At 44.9% G+C, this 20,671-nt stretch overlaps 2 protein-coding genes across 5 annotated transcripts in view; both read left to right on the forward strand.

Moving 5' to 3' along the window:
• The window catches only part of GNAZ (G protein subunit alpha z), a 264,810-nt gene that overhangs the window by 12,155 nt on the left and 231,984 nt on the right, over positions 1-20,671 (forward strand). The gene's annotated exons all lie outside the window — the stretch shown is intronic.
• The window catches only part of LOC102934028 (sodium/glucose cotransporter 1-like), a 75,753-nt gene that overhangs the window by 6,905 nt on the left and 48,177 nt on the right, over positions 1-20,671 (forward strand). The window contains exons 1-2 of one of the 4 annotated variants that reach the window (XM_043529445.1): positions 3,454-3,551; positions 19,402-19,473. In XM_043529445.1, coding sequence (XP_043385380.1) covers positions 19,405-19,473 — 69 coding nt within the window. In that variant the 5' untranslated portion in view covers positions 3,454-3,551; positions 19,402-19,404. Of the gene's footprint in view, positions 1-3,453; positions 3,552-16,719; positions 16,853-19,401; positions 19,474-20,671 lie in introns of those variants that run through there. The other 3 variants (XM_037878665.2, XM_043529446.1, XM_043529444.1) reach the window with 3 other exon arrangements.

Consider the following 20,671-nt stretch of genomic DNA (forward strand, 5'->3'; position numbering starts at 1 on the left):
ACTGGATCACCCTTTTCCACGTTTATTGACACCCCCCCCCCAAAGAATTCTAATAAATTGGTGGGGCATGATTTCTCTTTAAAAAGCCTTATTGACTCTTTCCCAACATATGTTCATCTATGTGTCTGATAATTCTGGTTTTTCTTTACTATAGTTCCAACCAATTTCTCTGGTATTTAATTTAGGCTTATCGGTGAGTAATTGCCAGGATCACCTCTGGATCTTTGTTTAAAAATTGGTGTTCCATTAGCTATCCACCAGTCATCTGGTACAGAAGCTGATGTAAGAAATAGGTTGCATACCACAGTTAATAGTTTTGTTATTTCATATTTGAGTTCCTTCAGAACTCTTGGGTGAATACCATCTGGTCCTGGTTGTGACGGGTTGGATCACAGAAACCCCCTTGGGGCTGCCAACTGATGTGCCAAAACTACTTCTGCCCCTGCTTTCTCTGCCAGCTTGGGACTCCAGCACCCTTTCTTGTTGAGCCAGACATGCCAGTCTGCTCCAACACAGACCCAGGGTCTGAACCACGTGTCCCAAAGCTGCAGACTTAACTGAAAGCAGCTTAAGAAATGTTCCTGTCTTTAACACTTAGATACCCAACTCCCAATGGGGTCCAAACCCCAAATAAATCCGTTTTACCCTGTATACAGGGTAAACTCATAAATTGTTTGCCCTCTATAACACTGATAGAGAGATATGCACAGCTGTTTGCTCCCCCCAGGTATTAATACATACTCTGGGTTAATTAATAAGTAAAAAGTGATTTTATTAAATACAGAAAGTAGGATTTAAGTGGTTCCAAGTAGTAACAGACAGAACAAAGTCAATTACCAAGCAAAATAAAATAGAACACACAAATCTATGTCTAAGAAAACTGAATACAGATAAAAACCTCACCCTTCGAGGAATTCCAGTAAGCTTCCTTTTACAGATTAGTCTCCTTCTAGTCTGGGTCCAGCAATCACTCATACCCCCTGTAGTTACTGTCCTTTGTTCCAGTTTCTTTCAGGTAACTTTGGGAGTGGAGAGGCTATCTCTTTAGCCAACTGAAGACAAAGTGGAGGGGTCTCCCGGGGTTTAAATAGACTTTCTCTTGTGGGTGGATACCCCTTCCTCCCCCTGTGTAGAAGTCCAGGAATAAGATGGAGTTTTGGAGTCACATGGGCAAGTCACATGTCCCTGCATGACTCAGAACTTACAGGTAGTGGCCATGGTTTAGATACTTCTTTGAACATCCTCAAGTAGACTTATGTGGATTGACGCATTCCAAGATCCATTGTTCGTTAAGTGCTTCTTGATTGGGCACTTAATTTGCACATTCCTTTCTCAAGAAGCTGACCAAATGCTTTACAAAGGTTACTTAAAAATCAAGCTAGTACACAGCCAATATTCATAACTTCGAATACAAAAATGATACAGGCATACAAATAGGATTAATAGATTCAGTAGATCATAACCTTTACAGAGATGTGTTACATGGCATATATAGCATAAAACATATTCTAGTTATGTCATATATACATTCATAAGCATATTTCCATAAAGCCTTGTGGGGGGCACCGTCACACTAGTGACTTATTACTATTTAATTTATCAATTTGTTCCAAAACCTCTATTGATGTCTCAATCTGAGACTGTTCCTCAGCTCTGTCACCTTAAAAGAATGACTGTTTGGCAGGCTTCCCGCTTCTGATTAACAAAAAATTGCTGTTAGTTTTTGTGTCTTTTGCTAGGGTGCTCTTCAAATTCTTTTTTGGCCTGCCTAATTATAGTTTTACATTTGACTTGCCAGAGTTTATACTCCTTTCTATTTTCCTCAGTAGTATTTGACTGTCAGTGTTTAAAGGATGTCTTTTTGTTTCTAACTGCCTTGTCTTACTCTGTTTAGCCATGGTGGCCTTTTTTTTTTTTTTGTTCCTCTTAGTTTTTTTTTTTTTTTTTTAAATTCAGGGTGTATATATAGCGTGAGCCTCTATTATGGTGTTTTTTAAAAATTTCCATGCAGCTTGCAGGCATTTCACTCTTGTGACTGTTCCTTTTCATTTCCATTTAACTAGCCTCCTCATTTTGTGCCGTTCCCCTTTTTGAAGTTCAAAAGTTCAATGGTACTGTAGTGGATTTCTTCGGTATTTTCCTCCCTACAATAATGTTAAATTTATTACATTATGGTCGCTATTACTGAGCGGTTCAACTATATTCACCTCTTGGACCAGATCCTGTGCTTCACTTAGGACTAAATCAAGAATTGCCTCTCCCCTTATGGGTTCCAGGACTAGCTGCTCCAAAAAGCAGTAATTAATGGTGTCTAGAACTTTTATCTCTGCTTCCTGTCCTGAGGTGACATTTCCCAATCAATATGGGGATAGTTGAAATCTCTCATCATTATTGGTTGTTTTTTTGTTTTTGTAGTCTCTAATCTCCCTGAGCATTTCACAATCACTGTCACCATCCTGATCAGGTGATCAATAGTATATTCCTGCTGCTATGCTCTTATTGTTTAAGCATGGAATTTCTATCGATAGAGATTCTATAGTGCTGTTTGATTCATTTAAGATTTTTCCTGTATTTGACTCTATGCTTTCTTTCACATATAGTGCCACTCCCCTATCAGAATGACCTACTTTGTCATTCCGATATATTTTGTACCCTGGAATTACAATGTCCCATTGATTGTCGTCATTCCACCAAGTTCCTGCGATGCTTATTATATCAATATCCTTGTTTAATACCAGGCACTCAAGTTCATCCGAGTATTTAGACTTTTTGCAGTTGTATACAAGCACTTATAAAATTAGTCAATATTTAGTTGTCTGCCTTCATGTGATGTAATTGAATGGGACTCTTTTTCATTTGACTGTTCCTGCATGACTCAGAACTTACAGGTAGCGGCCATGGTTTACATACTTCCTGGAACATCCTCAAGTAGACTTATGTGGATAAAGTACAGGTAAGAACTGAAGAGAAATAGAGTATCCCCTTTAATAAATCCTCTGCTAAGGGACGTGTCTATTTGAATGGTGTGATCCTCTGGACCTGTTGGCTTTCCCTCAGCCCTTAGTTTACAAGCACCTCTACAACCTTTTTAATTTTACATGCTGGCAATCTGGTTCCGTTTTGATATAGGTGGAACCCATCCTTAGGTGGAGCCTATATGTTATACCTCCGTTAAAACTGGAGTGGCTGAAAATAAGTTGTATGGAGTTGTGTAAACAAGATATGGGTAGTATTGTACCTATCTGAGAGAGCCCACATAATGCTTTTGCCATATGAACCATTCACATCTTTGGTTTCCCTCCTCTCAGAAAGACAGGCTGCGCACACTATTGTAGCAGGGTGTCTTGCCTCTTAAGGGCTGGAAGGCTTGGGGCTAGTCAAGCCTGATTACTAAAGAGGCACACCTGGGTTGGATTAGCTGCTTCATTGAAGCTTTCTGCTGCTCTGAGAAAGGGGGAAGCTCAAGAAACTGCACAGAGGAAGAAAGGCTCATGCAGGAAAGACCCTGACACCATGGGAGTGTGGAAGGCAGAAGGCTGAGCTGCAGCCAGGTAAAAACGTGGGCTGGGCCCAGTTTAAAACTGGTTTGTGTTGGGCTACCAGGGGAGTGACTCCATTGAGTTCTGTTCATGACAGACTTGTTGTTAGCCTGAGAGGAGCTGGTGAAGGGGAATTAAAAGGACCCAGTAGAAGATCAGTCCAAGATCTAGAAGGAGGGCTGTGGGGCTTTCTTAATCAAGAGGGAAGTACTGAAGGCCATACCTTATTTTAGAATTAAGGAGCTTAACAACCTTCCCACTCCCAAATGCAGATGCATCCTCTTTTGGTAGGAGGTATTTTTAAAAGTACTATTTAGAGCAGTGGTTTTCAACCTGTGGTCCACGGACCCTTGGGGTCCACAGACTATGTCTAAGATTTCCAAAGTGGTCCACACCTCCATTTGAAAATTTTTAGGGGTCCTCAAAGGGAAAAAAGTCTGAAAACCACTGACGATATATTAGTTCTGGGATATATGCGGGGAGTGAGGTGGGGCTAAAGGGAGAAGATATAACCTGGGTTTGTGTTCAGCACATGTATTCATTTATACAGAAAATGTATTCATTTATACAGCATCAGCGGGAGTCAGCAAGAGCCTGCCATCTCCACAAGTCTTGAATAATCAAGCCTAATCAAGAGCCCATAGTGAATTAACTCAGGGGAGCTTGTCTTCACTAGAAAATCAGGTCGTCTTAGAACATGAACTTGAGGAGTTGTTTTAACTGCTGTGATGTAGAACATAACTTTGCAGTCAGTGTAGATGGGGACAAGTCATACGTAGCTTTGTCAGCTGGTCAAAGGTAACTGGTTTCAGTAAGGTTTTACCCACAGCCTGCTGACGTGAACTGAAACCCAATGGCTCTTGTCTACGCTGACTGTTAAGTCATATTTAACTTCAAGTATGTTAATAAGTCCTCAAGTGTGACTTAATTTTCTAGTGAAAACCAAGCCCAGAAAGCAGAAACTAAGCTTTATTTCCAATGAGCTCCTATTCCCTGATTAGAAGTGCTGCAGGTTAGCTCCTCAAAGCTCCCACTGAGCACAGAATTGGGACACAACTCCCAGCAGCTTCAGTTAACTTTGGGTACTGTGTAAAATACTGCCTGTAATTGCTATTCAGGTTTCTACAGGGCATGTGTCAGCACTCTTACCTTGTTATATCAGATGACACCATTTGAACTACAGTATGAGAGTGTAAATGATCTAATTATCTGGCACCTTGCATGAAAGACTCTGTGTTCCAACACTTCTTGTCCTTTTTGTATGCTGTGGTATGGAGGTTAGAGTCCACTAAACTATCTCTTCAGCATTTATCTGCCCTTAATTAGAGTACTTATTCCCAAGGACATGACAAAACTCCATGGCTTTTTCAGTCTTACCTCCTCACCTCCAGCCCCATTTAGTACAAGCTTATTTGCTGCTTTCCCCATCTTGGTAGGTGTCAGTTTAGTCCTTTTTTGCAGTATTGTCTGGTATATTTCTTTCAAAGTGTCCATATAGTTCCAATATCTTCTGGCCAGAATGCTGAGATGCTGATGGGTTCATGTTGATGGATTAGCCATTTGATTTTTCTTGAAATGAACAAAAAAGTAGGGAGGCTCCCTCTTCCCTATTATTCTATTGAAGTGTTGTAGTGGTCTTATGACAGGGCAGGATGATGCATTGGAATCTACATGAAACAAAAGATTCTCTGGAATATGTAACAGAAACAGGGAACTGGGTGACCCAAAAGTACAGGATACAGAATCTTCTTCCTTTTAACTTTATATGGTCAAATCCAGTCTATGTTGGTAGTGACTTGACGTCATTGCTATCTGATGGATGATTAATGGTTTATAAACTATAGGTGAGATAATTTGGTAATCTCAGTTCAAAGTTCTGATAGACAGGTGTAGGTGTCTATAGCCCTAAAACAACCACCAGTCTTTATCTATCATTATTAAACTACCATCATGCCAGTTGGTACCCTCATTAACAGTCTCACCAGAGATGCTATGGAATGTAAGGAGGTGGAAACTAAACTCCCCTCTTGCCATTAAGGTTGGTCCCCTCCAAGGAAGGGTTGAGGCAAATTCATGAAGCAGACTGGGAACAGAGGTCTGTTGGTGCTGCCAATACTTTAGTGGGATAGAGGACTTTACTCTTCAGAATTGTCAATTCAGCTCCTTTCATCAGCATTAATTTCAGAAACCTACAAAAAGCAATACTTTTAATAATTTATACAATGTTAATGCTCCACACTGTATATCTATATTTTTAGGAATGTGTACATTAAAAATAAATACAGGTGCAGACTTAAAATAATGTTAAAAGCAAGTTCCAAAGCTTACCAGTGGCTGGAGTTCTTTGAATGTTGCTCTGCAGATTCCTGATCCAGTGTCTCCTGTCAGTTTTCAGAACCTATACCTTTGTTATTAAACAGAAATATGAGGCACCGAAGACGGGCACTGAGGCACTGCAGGTGATGGTGCCATGGCTTATGATCACTAGCCTGATATGGCACCAGTTACATACATGGAGTTTTGTCTTTGACTTAAATGAAACCAGGCCCTATGACCTCTTCAGAATTTAAAGAAACATCTTCTGATTCAAGGAAGGCCCCAGCAAGTTCTCTAGCAACAAGGAGTTCTTAGGAGGGAAGTGAAGCAAGGTATCAGGCTTGATTTTTCTGTATAGATCAGGGTCAGCTAAAGTGTGGTCTGTGGGTCAAATATGACTCATGAGATTTTCATTTAGTGTGTTGTGCCCTATGGCAAAACCCCAAAGCCAGATGGCTGCCTGGCACAAGGGCTGAGACCTGGCCTCTCCCTGCCTGTGGTACTGAAGATACAGAAATGGGTATAATTTCTTTTTCTCAGTTAGACTGATACTTTATATATCACCCTATTACATGATAAACAACACTTAGTGTCAGGTTTCAGAGTAAAAGCTGTGTTAGTCTGTATTCACAAAAAGAAAAGGAGTACTTGTGGCACCTTAGAGACTAACCAATTTATTTGAGCATAAGCTTTCGTGAGCTACAGCTCACTTCATCGGATGCATATTGTGGAAAATACAGAAGATGTTCTTATACATACAAACCATGAAAAAATGGGTGTTTACCACTACAAAAGGTTTTCTCTCCCCCCACCCCACTCTCCTGCTGGTAATAGGTGGGGAAGGGAGCGCATGGAAAGTATTATCAGCCACCGCAGATACACCTAGTTCAGTGTCCCATTGCATTAATTGTTGAGTGTTCTGAAATGTGACGTTCTGGTAACAGTCGACACTCATGCTCTTGTAAGTACAAGAAGGGTGGTCATGTCAGTGCTGTGGACATAACCCTCAGGTTGAGAATCCATGGTCTGGTTCATTTTTAGGCTCTATCAGTGACCTGCTGTGTGACCTTGGGCAAGTCACTTTATTGCTCTGTGCCTGTTTCTTCTCTCACCCTTCATATTTCTTGCCTGTTTAGACTGTAAGCTTGTTGGGGCAGGGACTGTCTCATACTATGTTTGCACAGCACCTAGCACAATGGCGCTTCAATCTCAGAAGGGGCTGCTAGGGGCCCTGGACCCACCCTCACCTCTATTTGGGAGGTTTAACACTTCCTGGGGATGCCCAGGGTTGTGATGTACCTCACTACCACCTGCCCTTAGCATGAGGAAGCCTTGTCTGTGCTCTCTGTGGGTCAGCTCCCTGACTCCACTGGCTACTGACAACACAAGCACTCCCCTCCAGGCCTCCACAGGCCCTACGCCCTCTTTACAGGATCATGATAAGCACAGTCTTACCCCGAGTCCTCTGAGCATCCCTCCACAGCATCTAGCCCTTGATCACTCACAGAATTACCAGACACACTGGGGACAGTACACCACCGCTTACCAGTTAAATGTAGAACACAGCTCGGCTGTAGAACACAGCACTTAGATTTGTTTACAGAGAAAGCCAAGTATAAGCTTATTTAACAAAATAGCCATTCAAACGCTAGCAAGCATAAATATTGGAAACAAAGGGTTACATGTAAAATGAAATCATATCACACATATTAGAGTCTAAACTAACGACATTCTCGTGTCTCATAAATAAGGCCCTACCAAATTCACGGTCCATTTTGGTCAATTTCATGGTCATAGGATTTTTAAAATAGTAAATTTCATGATTTCAGCTATTTAAATCTGAAATTTCACAGTGTTGTAATTGTAGGGGTCCTGATCCGAAAAGGAGTCACGGGGTCGCAAGTTTATTGTAGTGGGGATTGCGGTACTGCTACCCAGGGCTGGCCCACAACATTTTGGCACCTGAGGCAGGGAGCTCAGATGACGCATGAAACGTTCTTCAACTGACTGTATTCCACAATCTAGCACCTGGTTAAAGAATTCAACTTTGAATTGTTGTTTGGGGCCTCTTATGGGATTATCCCGTGCCTTGTAATCAAAATGTCTTCTTCGGTGACTCTTGTATTCTTGAATGGGTGGGAAAATAGCTTCAATGTGAAGTTCCTCTGCCAACTTCTGTGCACTCTTCCGAACATTTTGAAATCCCTCATGTGACCGGTAAGACTGTAGGTATGACTTTGGTTTGTCCAGTTGTTCCATTACTCCAGATATATCAAGGTCAACACCTTGGAGTCTCTTGCTTACAACATTTATTGCAAACAGTATGTCATGCCACAACACTAAGCCACACAGAAATTTGAAGTTATATATGTTTCTGGTGATTCCATTTCCCTCTGCCACTGTTCTCCCACAAACAGTTCCTGTCATAGCATTATCCTCCATAATGGCAACTATGGCATCATCTATCTTCCCAATTTGGTGTTTGACAGGCTTTATTGCCTCCACTCGACTTTCCCATCGTGTGGCATTTGGTGGTTTCAGTGTCAGAGAGGATGTTCCCAGATGTTGCTTCAAAATTTGCCATCAATGAGTTGATGCAGAGAAAAATACATCGATGCTTTGAATTACATTAAAAAAAATTCAGCAGCCTCACTAGAAGCTGATGCTGCATCACTGACCACCAAGTTCAATGAATGAGAACTGCATGGGACAAAAAAAGCTCGAGGGTTTAACTCTCGAATCCGTGTCTGCACTCCTCTGTTCTTTCCTCTCATGTTGGCACCATTATCGTAGCCCTGAGCTCTCCCATCAGCTATCGCAACTCCCATATCTTCCAGCTTTTTAAGAAGCACATTTGTCATACCAGTTCCTGTAGTATCATCAATGTCAGTAAATTCTAGAAAATGCTCTCTGACAGTTACCACTGCAGGGACATTTTCACTAGCTTCTGTTGTTACAAAACGCACCATTAAAGTAATTTGTTCCATATGGCTGATGTCAGGTGTGCAGTCCAGAAAAACGGAGTAATATCTTGCTGACTTCAGATCTGTCACAATCTTCTGTTTGACTTTTGTTGCCAGTAACTGTATGATCTCATTTTGAATTGTTTTTCCAAGGTAGTGGTGTGTGTATATTTCTTGGGTGGTGACCCTTCTTAGATGCTCCTGGAGTACAGCATCAAACTCAGCCATCAGCTCCACAATTTTAAGGAAGTTTCCATTGTTTGGCACCTACAGCTGATCTGAAGTGCCACGCAGTGCTTGGTTTTTGGGTAGCAAGCATTCTCACCATGGCAATGAGCCTTTTCAGAACATTTTGCCAGTAAAGAGACCATGATGCAATCTTCTCTTGATGCTGATCATCTATGGTGGCCTTTAACCTTAGTCTCATCTCAAGCTCTTTCTACCTATGGCATGCTCTCTGGTGATTTGCTGCCTTCTCATGGCATGCCAGATTTCTAGCCAGATTTTTCCAGTCCTTTGTACCTGTAGAACCCAATGTGGGTGGAACATTAGATTGGAAGAGTCTGCAACAAAAACAGTATGCAGCATTCTGGGTTTTTGAGTACATAAGCCATGGCCTCTCCACTTCGTCACCATTGGGGATTTCACGCCAGTAATGTGTTGGATGGAAACTTCTATTTTCATTGTCTTTGGGGAACATGAAGTTTTTCACTTGCTGTGGCCCATGCAGTACAAGGAAGTCCCTCAGGCTACTGCTCAAGTGGGTCCATAGTCCTGGATCATCTAGACTGAAGGAATTAAACTCAGCAGCAGCTGTTTCATGCGCCTCTACCACACTCTTCTCTGATCTACACTTTTCTTCAGGAATGTGCATGGGTACATCCATTTGAGATGGAGATATGGATGCTGCAGCAGCTGCCAGGTCACCTGCACTCTGAGTAATTGGAAGATTGGGCATCTCCTCACCACTCACATCCTCACTGGGGCCGGAAGGCTCACCGTGAATGTTTGTGTCTATGTATCTCAGGAGAGCTCCTTCCTGCTTTGATAGAAAAGCTTCCTTTCTTTTTCTGAATGCTGCCCCAGAGGGGCGTTTTCTTATTTCACTCATGACTGTTGTTCTGTGCCAGCTATAATGTCTCTCACCACTCAATTGAAGGGGACAAATAAGCAGGCTGGTAGTAGGGCCTGAGTGAGGGAAGATATCAGCGTCTTAAGGGCCTAACTGGCTCCTACTACTTCAGTTGACTGCCTGTTCCCCTCAAGTGGGTTCAGGGAAGCAGCAGGAAACAGGAAGTTCCCTGAGAAGCTGGTGTTAATCAGTCCAGGCTCCTCCGGGTTTTAGAGAGGTACATAAGAGGCTCCTCCTCCTCTCTCTCCCTGCAGCTCCTGCTCCTTTCCGTTATTCCCTCTCAACTTTTCGCCTGCCTGCCTGTTATGTCTCTTGTGCCCTCCTTCCTCCAGCACAGCACTCCACCATCTCTGTGCATCTAGAGCAGAGAGAATACATATGCACCAGCAGCAGACACAATTTTCTACACTCTGGGTCCTAGTGGCGCCCCACCCCACAGTCCGGCACCTGAGGCGGCCACCTCAGTTCGCCTCATGGTAAGGCCAGCCCCGCTGCCCTTACTGCTGCAGGTGTTGGCGCTGCCTTCAGAGGTGGGCGGTTGGAGAGCAGCGGCTGCTGGCCAGGATCCCAGCACTTAAGGCAGAGCCACCGCCAGCAGCAGCGCAGAAATAAGGATGGCCTGGTACTGTATTGCCACACTTCTGTGCTGCTGCTGGCAGAGCTGGGCGCCCAGCCAACAGCCACCACTCTCTGGCTGCCCAGCTCTGAAGGCAGCACAGAAGTAAGGATGGCAATACCACAGTCCCCCCTAAAATAATCTTGCAACCCCCCTGCAAGTCCCTTTTGCATCAGGACCCCCAGTTTGAGAAACTCTGGTCTCTCCTGTGAAATCGGTATAGTAGAGGAGAAAGCGCACAAAAGACCAGATTTCACAGGGGGAATCCAGATTTCACAGTCAATGATGCGTTTTTCATGGCTGTGAATTTGGTAGGGCCCTACTCATAAAGGTTGTCTCACCCAAAAATCTCTCTTCCAGCATTTAACAACCAGGTTGGCTGTGCTCCATCCCTCCCCTTCAGAAGACAAGCATGCTGGCTGCTTGTCTCTGAGATGGAGGATGCAGAATTTCTCTGTCTCTACACTTATAGGTGAAAAATCCATTATCTTTAACTGTAAACAGAGGCACAGGGCAGAGGGTGGCTTTTTGTACCCTCTTCCCTACCTGTGCAAGGCTCGAGTTAATCTAACCCTGAGTGTGTCATCTCCATGATGGATTAGCATCCACCAAACTGAATCCAGAGAGAAGCAGTCAGCATAGGCTGGACTCAGGACTCTCACCCAGTTCTGCGTTATGCTGTATACAGTCTATCGCAGGGGTGGGCAAACTTTTTGTCCCGAGGGCCACATCTGGGTATGGAAATTGTGTGGCGGGCCATGAAGCTCATGAAATTGGGGATTGGGGTGCAGGAGGGCATGAGGGTTCCGGCTGGGGGTGCAGGCTCTGGGGTGGGGATGAGGAGTTGGGGGTGCAGGAGGATGCTCCAGACTGGGACCGAAGGGTTTGGAGGGTGGGATCAAGGCTGGGGCACGGGAGGGGGGCAGGCTCTGGGCGGCGCTTACCTCAAGCAGCTCCCCAAAACAGCGGCATATCCTTCCTCTGGCTCCTATGCAGAGACGTGGCCAGACGGTTCTGCGTGCTGCCCTGTGTGCAGGCGCTGCCCCTGCAGCTCCCATTGGCTGCAGTTGCCAGCCAGTGGGAGCTGCGGGGGCTGCACTTGGGATGGGGGCAGCGTGTGGAGCCCCCTGGCTGCCCCTATGTGTAGGAACTGGATTGGGGACATGCTGCTGCTTCCAGGAGCCATGCGGAGCAGGGAAAGCCCCAGACCCTGCTTCCCGGTAGGACCTCGAGGGCCGGATTAAAACATCTGGAGGGCTGAATGTGGGCCCCCGGGCTGTAGTTTGCCCATCTCTGGTCTATAGAGAATGCTCCCACTCCCATTAATATACATGGAAAGTCTCTGACTTAAAGGGAATTGAAATGGACCCATAAGAAGGAATGTAGGATTTTCCATAGTGAATCAGATTACTGGTCACTCAAGTCTGGTGTCCCGCTTCCAGTAGTGCCCAGTTTTGGAGCTGGTATTTCAGGAAGATGAAAATGTCCAGTAATGGACCTAGCTAATTGTGAATGTCCTGCCGAGGAGTGTGGGATGGAAGTCTATTTCCTGCCCCCTGCTGAGAAGCTCCCACTTTTGCAGCAGGAACTTTATTTGCTCCTATCTTTGCATGAATAAATACAAATGTTGTTGTTGGCCAGGTTTTTTTTTACGATCAGCTAGAGTACCTGAGTGTCAGTGAATTCCACAGGCTGACTTTGTCTGTGCTGTGTGTGTGAGAGGCTGTGTGCAGTGCTGAGTACAACGCCTCTGTGGGATTCCATATGAACTGCAGGCTCTGGAGGATATGGGGGCACAAGCATTGTGATGATCACAGCCAGTCTTTTCCTGACACTGTAATGAGTGTCTCAGTTACATCTGTACCTGACAAGGAGAAAGCAGAATCAAACCAATACAGCCACCACAGGTAAAGATGTGAATTGTGTGATTATTAATTCTTGGGGTCTGAGTCTCTCCTGTCTTCGCATGTTATGGAGTCATCTAGACCTGGCCAAAGTGTGTGCCGTGGGTGTAAAGCAGAAGTCTGCAGTCATTTACACCAATAGCAGCATCTTACAGTCTATTGATGGTTTGCCCAGGGGTGGATGACAACTCAGGGCGCCAGGCCGTGGAGAAACAGGCCCAACAACCTACTATTTGGTTTTGGCAGAATTGGTTGTGGCTACAGGAGCTGAAACTGGAATTCAATTCATGAACTAAGAATGAGTGAAAAGGAAACAATTTGTGTTACAAGGACACATGGGAATCTATTTGCATCAGCCTTTGTATGATACTGTCTTAGACAAACCGTTGCCTGATAAGTAGGGTTGGTAAATAAGACCTTTTTCTCTGGAGCAGACAACAAGAGAGGTGGTTACAAAAGGTTGTAGAATTGTGGGTGCTCACCAGCTTTTAGGATAATTTTTTCCCTATTGGATTTAAAACTAGCATTTTCACAACCTGTTTATAGAACAAACTGAGGTCTCAGACTGCTGAAGAAGAGGTGCCTAAAATATTGGAGGACAGCATCTTGTAAATGTGTAGGTGCTTAAATTGCATTGCAGTGTATAGATGAGAAAGATGGAATTCTTCTTTTACTCTCTGATTTCAGATGAATGGTTCTTTCCGATGATCTTTTAGATATAGACACTCTCTCCTGTTTAGCTACTAATTACAGGAAAAAAGGCTAGCTGTCATAGAACAATTATAGCTTGGAAAGGATTCCAAGCACTACTGAAAATCTGGAGTAATTCCACTAAAGTCAATGATGTAGGACCTGTATAAGATCACAATCAAGCCCATTGTGCTTTGTGTGTACTGTTTAGGATGAATGCCATGAGGCAATCAGTTTTTGGCAGGCAGCCTACTGAACTGTAAATGAATTGTGATTGCGTGGGGCAAAGTAGAGGTAGAGACAACACTTTTTCAAAATATCCCCAGAGCCCTGAAATTCTTGTACCTGTGCCCATGGGTGGTGTGTGAACTTCCGGCTGGTTGAGGCTAGCCCGCAGCCCCGCCCCTTCCCCCGCTGGAGCTCAGAGTCTCTCGCCCCCGCCCACCGCAGTCACCGGGCCCCATCCCAGGCTAGCCCTCCTTGTGCCAAGAGGGTGGGTGGCACACGCCCGCAGCCCTCCCCCAGACCGGGAGCGCCAGGATGGCAGGTGGCATAGCCAGAGCCAGCACTGGGGGACTGGAGCTGTACGCAGAGCGTGAAGCAGGAGGAGGGGCTGGGAGTGGAGCGTGGGCAGGGCCACGCCTGGCTGTTTGGGGAGACACAGCCTCCGCCAGCCTATGGCACCCGCCACCCATGCCTGGGCCTATTGCCTACATTTCCTGCACTCCTCTGATCATGACTGTGATACCCACCTCCTGCTCAAGCAGAGGTGATCACAGGAATCTCCAGAGGAAACTTCCCTTTTCAGGGTCTGTTTCTGACTGACTTAGAAACTCTGCTGAGTCACAACCTGCCCCACATCTGAGTTCTCTTTTGCTTCAGGTCATTTTGTTTCATTTAATTTTGAAGCCCAAGAAAGAATAAATAATGGGAGATGGGACCAGACCTAAGCACTGCTGAACTTTGGGGCCATTGGCATCTGGAATTAGAACTTTATAATTGGTGACAGTGGGCAGAGGAAAAACCCTGGTTCTGAACAGCTGAACTGTGTTCACTTCCACGATGTTGATGTCTGAATCTCAACTTTATTTGTAGATTCCAAGGCCACAAGGGACCACTGTGATCATTTGGTCTGACCTGGATAACACAGGCCATAGAACTCCCCACCAAACCCTTTTAAGATCTTTAGGAAAAACATCCAATCTTGATTTAAAAATTGCCAGTTATGGAGAATCCACCATGACCCTTGGTAAATTGTACCAATGGTTACTTTCCCTCACTGTTAAAGTTTTATGCCTTATTTCCCATCTGAATTTGTCTTGTTTCGACTTCTAGCCATTGGATCACATTATATCTTTCTCTGAGAGACTGAAGAGTCTATTATTAAATATTTGTTCTCCATGTAGGTGCTTATAAATGGTTATCAAGTCACCCCTTAATCTGCTCTTTGTTAAGCTAAATAGATTTAATCACCTTGAGTCTACCACTATAAGGTCTACTTAGTCCTTTAATTGTTGTCATGGCTCTTCTCTGAACCCTCTTCAATTTATCAACATCCTTCTTGAATTGTGGACCCCAGAACTGGATGCAATATTCCAGGACTGGTCACATCAGTGCCAAATACAGAGGTAAAGTCACTTTTTTCTACTCCTGCTTGAGGTTTCCTTGTTTATGCGCACAAGGTTTGCATTAGCCCTTTTGGCCATAGCGGCGCACTGGAAGCTCACACTCAGCTCGTTATCCACCACTACTCCCAAATCTTTTTCAGAGTGACTGCTTCCCAGGAGAGAGTTGTCCATCCTTTAAGTACCACCTACATTCTTTGTTCCTACAAAGTGTAGCTTTACCTGTAGCCATATTTAAATGCATATTGTTTGCTTGCGACCAGCTTACTAAGTGATCCAGATCGCTATCCAGGACCTGTCCTCTTCATTATTTATCATTCCTCCAATTTGAGTCTTTTGCAAACTTTATCAATGATGGTTTTATGTTTCCTTCTAGGTCATTGATTAAAATGTTAAATAGCATAGAGCCAAAAACTGATCCCTGTGGGATCTTGCTGGAAACACAGCTGCTTGATAGTGATTCCTCATTACAGTAACATTTTGTGATCTATCAGTTAGCCAGTTTCTAATACATTTAATGTGTGCCATGTTAATTGTATATTGTTCTAGATTTTAATCAAAATGTGGTTGATACCAAGTCAAATGCCTACAGAAGTCTAAGTATATTACATCAGTGGTTTTCAGCCACGGGTACACAGAGGTCTTCCAGGGGGCATATCAACTCACCTAGATATTTTGCCTAGTTTTACAACAAGGTACATAAAAAACACTAGCGAAATCAGTACAAACTAAAATTTCATACAGACAATGACTTTTTTATACTGCTCTATATACTATACAGTGAAATATAAGTACATTATTTATATTCCAGTTGATTTATTTTATAATTTATATGGTAAAAACGAGAAAGTAAACACTTTTTCAGTATTACTGTGCTGTGATATTTTTGTATTTTTATGTCCGATTTTGTATACAAGTAGATTTTAAGTGAGATGAAACTTGTGGGTATATAAGACAAATCAGACTCCTGAAAGGGGTATAGTAGTCTGGAAAGTTTGAGAGCTATTGTATTACATTAACACTGTTACCTTTATCAACCAAACTTGTAATTGCATGTAAAAAAATCAAGTTAATGTGATAGAATCTGTTTTCCATAAACCCATGTTGATTAGCATTAATTATATTATCCACCTCTAATTCTTTATTAATTGAGTACCATATCAGTCACTCATTATCTTGCTAAGGATCGATGTCAGACTGACCGGCCTACAATTACTTGGGCCATCCAGTTTGCCCCTTTTAAATATTGGCACAGTTTTAGCTTTCTACTGGTCTTCTGGAACTTCCGCAGGGTTCCAAGACTTTTCAAAATCAACATTAACGGTCCAGCAAGTTCCTTATCCAGTTCTTTATGGCTCAGACACATCTGTAAATATCTAGATGTAAGAGATCAAAGTGACTTCCTGCTGTCTAGTTCCCAGAAATCCTGGGCTGTACCTCCATTATGTACTCCTGTTGGAATGAGGGATAGCATAGCAGGAGTGTCAGCTCAGAGAACCGTGGTGTTTCCCTAACTGTCAGGTCACTCTTCCTTTGGTCTTGGTAAGCATCCTGTTCTTAAGGAAACAATTCATTCCATGACCAGATTTACAGGAGCCACCACTGCAGAAAAAGTATCCACAAACAGTGAGGTACGTACACTGAGTATGTTATGTCCACGCCACTCCTTCTACAGCTCACTGCTTCCCAGACACCTGCTCTTGGGCTACAACTGCACTGAGCACCTTCTGCAGTGGATGTGAACTGGGGACTTCCTTTGCCTATGAAAACTGCAACAGTTGTAATACAGGAGCAGTTTTTTGGTGGGAATCACAGCTCAAGAAAAAGCACCAGCTTCAACTTGCACCTCCATAGGAAATAAGTGAATCTGAAGTTAAATATTAAACCTGTTATTCCCCGACGTTTTGTTTATCATTATCTCAAGTCTGCAAACGGTGATCTAAGGATAGGAGAAGGAAGGGAACCGAAGAAGCAAGCAGGATGGACTCCTCCACAAAAATCAATAATGCTGCAGACATCTTGGTCATAGTCCTCTATTTCTTGGTAACTCTGGCAGTGGGAATGTGGGTACGTCTGGATTTTTCTTTCTTAATGAAAATATAGTTTATTGGATTCTAGGAAAATGGCTTCATAAATTAAAATGCATAAATTGCCTGCTGCTTTATTGGGGGGGTGGATTAAAGGTGGCAGGATGGAGATTATGTTGGGAAGTACTGGGGAAGTAGGACCTGGTATGAGGCCTGGATTGGGGGTGAAGAGGATGAGATTGTGGTGGAGGGGAGCATAATGGGGCTCGGAGTGAAGGTGAAGGAGGGATATCTGTACTGATGGGACTACAGGAGATGGCTGATGGATGGAGATCTGGATAATGGTGAAGTGCAGTTTTTAGCAGATTAGAGGTGGGGACCTGGTGAAGTACAGAGTGGGGGTGGAGGTGGGAATGGGATGGTAATGGTGGTGGATGGTTGGAGATGGGGTCCTGGAGCAGAGGCAACTGCAGTGGGAATTCATGATGGCGTAGGAATTGGAGTGAAGTGTGAGAGGTGGGATAAATGGGGATTGCAGTGAGGTTGATTGTGCTAGGAAGGTGGGGATGAGTACTGGACTACGTTGTAAATGGTGGGAATTGGAATAGAGCTAAAGGTGGAAGAGAGGTGGTAATGCAGTGGCAGATGGGCATTGCTGCAGGATGGATATGAAATGGATGGGAGCACAGACAAGGTCTGGACACAGGAGAATGACAACTTTCCATCAACAGGTTTTCACTGAAGTTAGTCCATGGCAGGCTAATGCAGGATAGAGTCACGCCCCAGGTGGCTGCAAACAAATTGTTAGTGTAGACAAGCCCTTAGAGAAAAACCAGTTCTTTCACACCTAATGGGTAAAGTAAGTCTAGATACTGAAACATTCAAAGGAAAAAGGGAGATAGTTTTTGTTGTGATGCTGCGCTAGTGGAAAACACTAGTGTGTCACTTGATTGAAGAGCTGAGATCCCTTTCAGAAACAGAGTCTGTGTATTCTATCTGAGGAGAGATCAGAGACTGTCCTTGGGGAAAATGCTGCTAGTCCCTTGAGGAAAGAGCCAGCAGTTAACCAGAATGAGTCAGGGAAACCTGCCCCTAGGTGACCGACCTGTGCACTCCCCTGAAATAACCCAGGAGTCCATGCCATAGAGCAGAGCAGCAGCTGCAGACAAAATCTTCCACACTAGCAGCCTGTCAGAGTTTTGAAAAGTGATTAACTTTTGAGGCCAATGAACTAGTTAAAGTTGTGAAGTACCTGCACCTGTACCTCTGGCCGAGTGTATTGGAGGCCAAGGGTTGGATTGTACCAGAGAGGCTGTCCATTTATTTTCCGTCCCACAGAAGCAAAACACAATTGAGGGCCCATACCTTTCATGAGAGCACTGCTTCTTCCTAGTGCACCCTGAGGTGCAAGCAACCTCGGCTGAGCAGGGAAGAATGGGGAGGAGGCCCCCTCATCAGCCCATTCTAGCCAGCCAAGCTGTCCATTGACTCAGAAGGGTGCAGCATGCTCTCCTCTAAGGAGTGTTGTGGCAGAAACACTTCCATTGCATCTTGGGGAGCTCTGGGAGGGAACCAGGCTTGTGCCTTAAAGGTACAATCTGACCTGAAGTGTGATTATTGTAATTTATTATTGACTGTAATTCTTTGTAACATAAACTCCTGGGGCAGAAGAGGGCTGGCAGGTGGCATGTCAGGCACTGGAGCATTGAAGTTTCTACTTGTTTTGAATAGTTGCTAAGAAGCTTAATGTTAAATGTGTGTCTCCACCAATGTTGTCCTTTTCCATTAGACAAATATTGATTCAACTATTGTATGTAGTGAAACATGTCCCTGTTTGTTTATTTTCTTGCTTCTATATTAGGATCTGCGATCTGGCTCGCTTTTGCTTACACCCTCTCTGGGCCTGATCCCATTGTCTGCAAAGGATTTTGGATCAGGCCCTGTGAAATATGTGAAGGAAACTTCCTGTAAAGTCACTCCTGATAGATATGTGAGAGTAAGGGAAATAATTCCTAACTGGCTACTCGGTGGAAGTGAAGAAAGGCTAACAAGTATGGGTACCTTGGCAATCCTATCAGAACAGGAAAGGTTAAATTGCCATGCAGTAGATTCCTGCAGGGAAACTCTGGAGCACGCTAGTATTGAGTAAGAAAGCTCGGTATGTCATCTCTAGTGCATGAACATAAAACTCGCTATATCAGCAGTTTTGAGGCCTGCTCACCTGCAGGAGTGCTCCCATGAGTGACAGTTTGCAGGCAAGGCCCTTGGTCAGTGATGCCTTTCTTGTGTTTTATTTTTATTGTATAGTTCGTTGTATTTAACATGTGCAGTATTTAGATTTGGGTTTTGCAGGCTTCGTGTAATGAAAGTTGAAGCAATAAAGCTTGAAATCGTTAATTTATAGATTGATATAAGAATCATTGCTCAGTCATTGGTAGGTCATATTATTCCCTTCAAAATCTTTCTCCCCTGGCCCTTTCTGGGCATTATATTGGTTCCTCTTTCTCATTGATGCCCTGGTTATGTATGCCATCAGGCTATAGTTTGCCTGTTAAAGCTGAAAATTTTAACCAGTCATTCTTTTTCCAGGCCATGTTCTTGTCTAACCGAGGGACAGTGGGAGGATTCTTCCTGGCTGGACATAAAATGGTGTGGTGGCCGGTGAGTTTGTATTATTCGTTCTGTGTGTGTGCATGTGTGTGCATAAGTGTGCTTTTAGTCCACACGTAATGTTTGGCTGCACATCACTTTCACCATTTATTCAGTGTTTTGAACTTACTACCAGGGGTGGCAGGTTTGTAGACATTTTTGTGGTGCCCAGAACCCCCCCACAAATTCTGCCCCCCACCTGCCTAAGTCTCTGGGAAGGAGTTTGGGTGGGGGGAGGAGGTCTGGGGTGCAGGCCTTGGGCTGGGGCAGGGGATTGGGGTGCAGGACGGGTGAGAGGTTGGGCTGTGGGATAGAGTTTGGGTGCAGGCTCTGGGGGGTGCAGGGGGGGTGAGGGGTTCAGGCTCTGGGACAGAGTTTGGGTGCTAGCTCGGGGGTGGTGGTGCAGGCCCTGGAAGGGAGTTTGGGTGCAGGCTCTGGGAGGGAGTTTGGGGGCAAGGAGGGGATGTGTGGGAAGGGGGTGGGGGTGCAGGCTCTGGGACAGAGTTTGGGTGCTGTGTGCAGGCTAGGGCAGGGGCTGGGGGTGCAGGAGGTGATGAGGGGTGCAGGTGCTGGGACTGAGTTTGGGTGCAGGGTGGGGGTGCAGGCTCTGGAAGGAAGCTTGGGGATGGGAGGGGGTGCAGAGGGAGGGGGTGCAGGTTCTGGGAAGGAGTTTGGGGCCAGAGGGGGACGGAGGGAGGGGGTGCAGGCTCTGGGAAAGGGTGGAGAGGTGCAGCGCTTACCTGGGGCTCCTAGGCAGGGAAGGCCAGGAGTCTCCATGTGCTGCTACCCCCAGGCACTGCCCCCACAGCTTCCCATTGGCTGCAGGGATACTTGGGGCAGGGTACAGACCCACCCTGCCCAGGGGCTGCAGGGAGGGGCCGGCAGCCACATGGAGCGAGCAGGGAGGAAGTCGCTCAGCTCTGCTGTGCTGCCAGTGTGAGTGGGGGCCCCGGGCTATTTTAAATAGCCCGGGGGATGCATGGGGGGGGACCCGGGGGCGGAAGGCAGGGCCGAGGGAGAGACCTGGCCCCAAACACTGCTGGAGCCAGGCCCCGGGCCAAGAATATTCCTGGTGCCCAGGCATCATGGGCCCATAGGACTCGCTGCCCATGCTTACTACCTTCTCTGGACCCTAATGTTTTTGGATGAGGGCCTGGCTCATGTGAGGTAATTGCTGTTAGGTACAAGGTAGAGAGAGGAATTGATTTGT

This window comes from Chelonia mydas, chromosome 15 (genome assembly GCF_015237465.2).
Source record: "Chelonia mydas isolate rCheMyd1 chromosome 15, rCheMyd1.pri.v2, whole genome shotgun sequence".
In the NCBI taxonomy this organism is placed as follows: Eukaryota; Metazoa; Chordata; order Testudines; family Cheloniidae; genus Chelonia; species Chelonia mydas.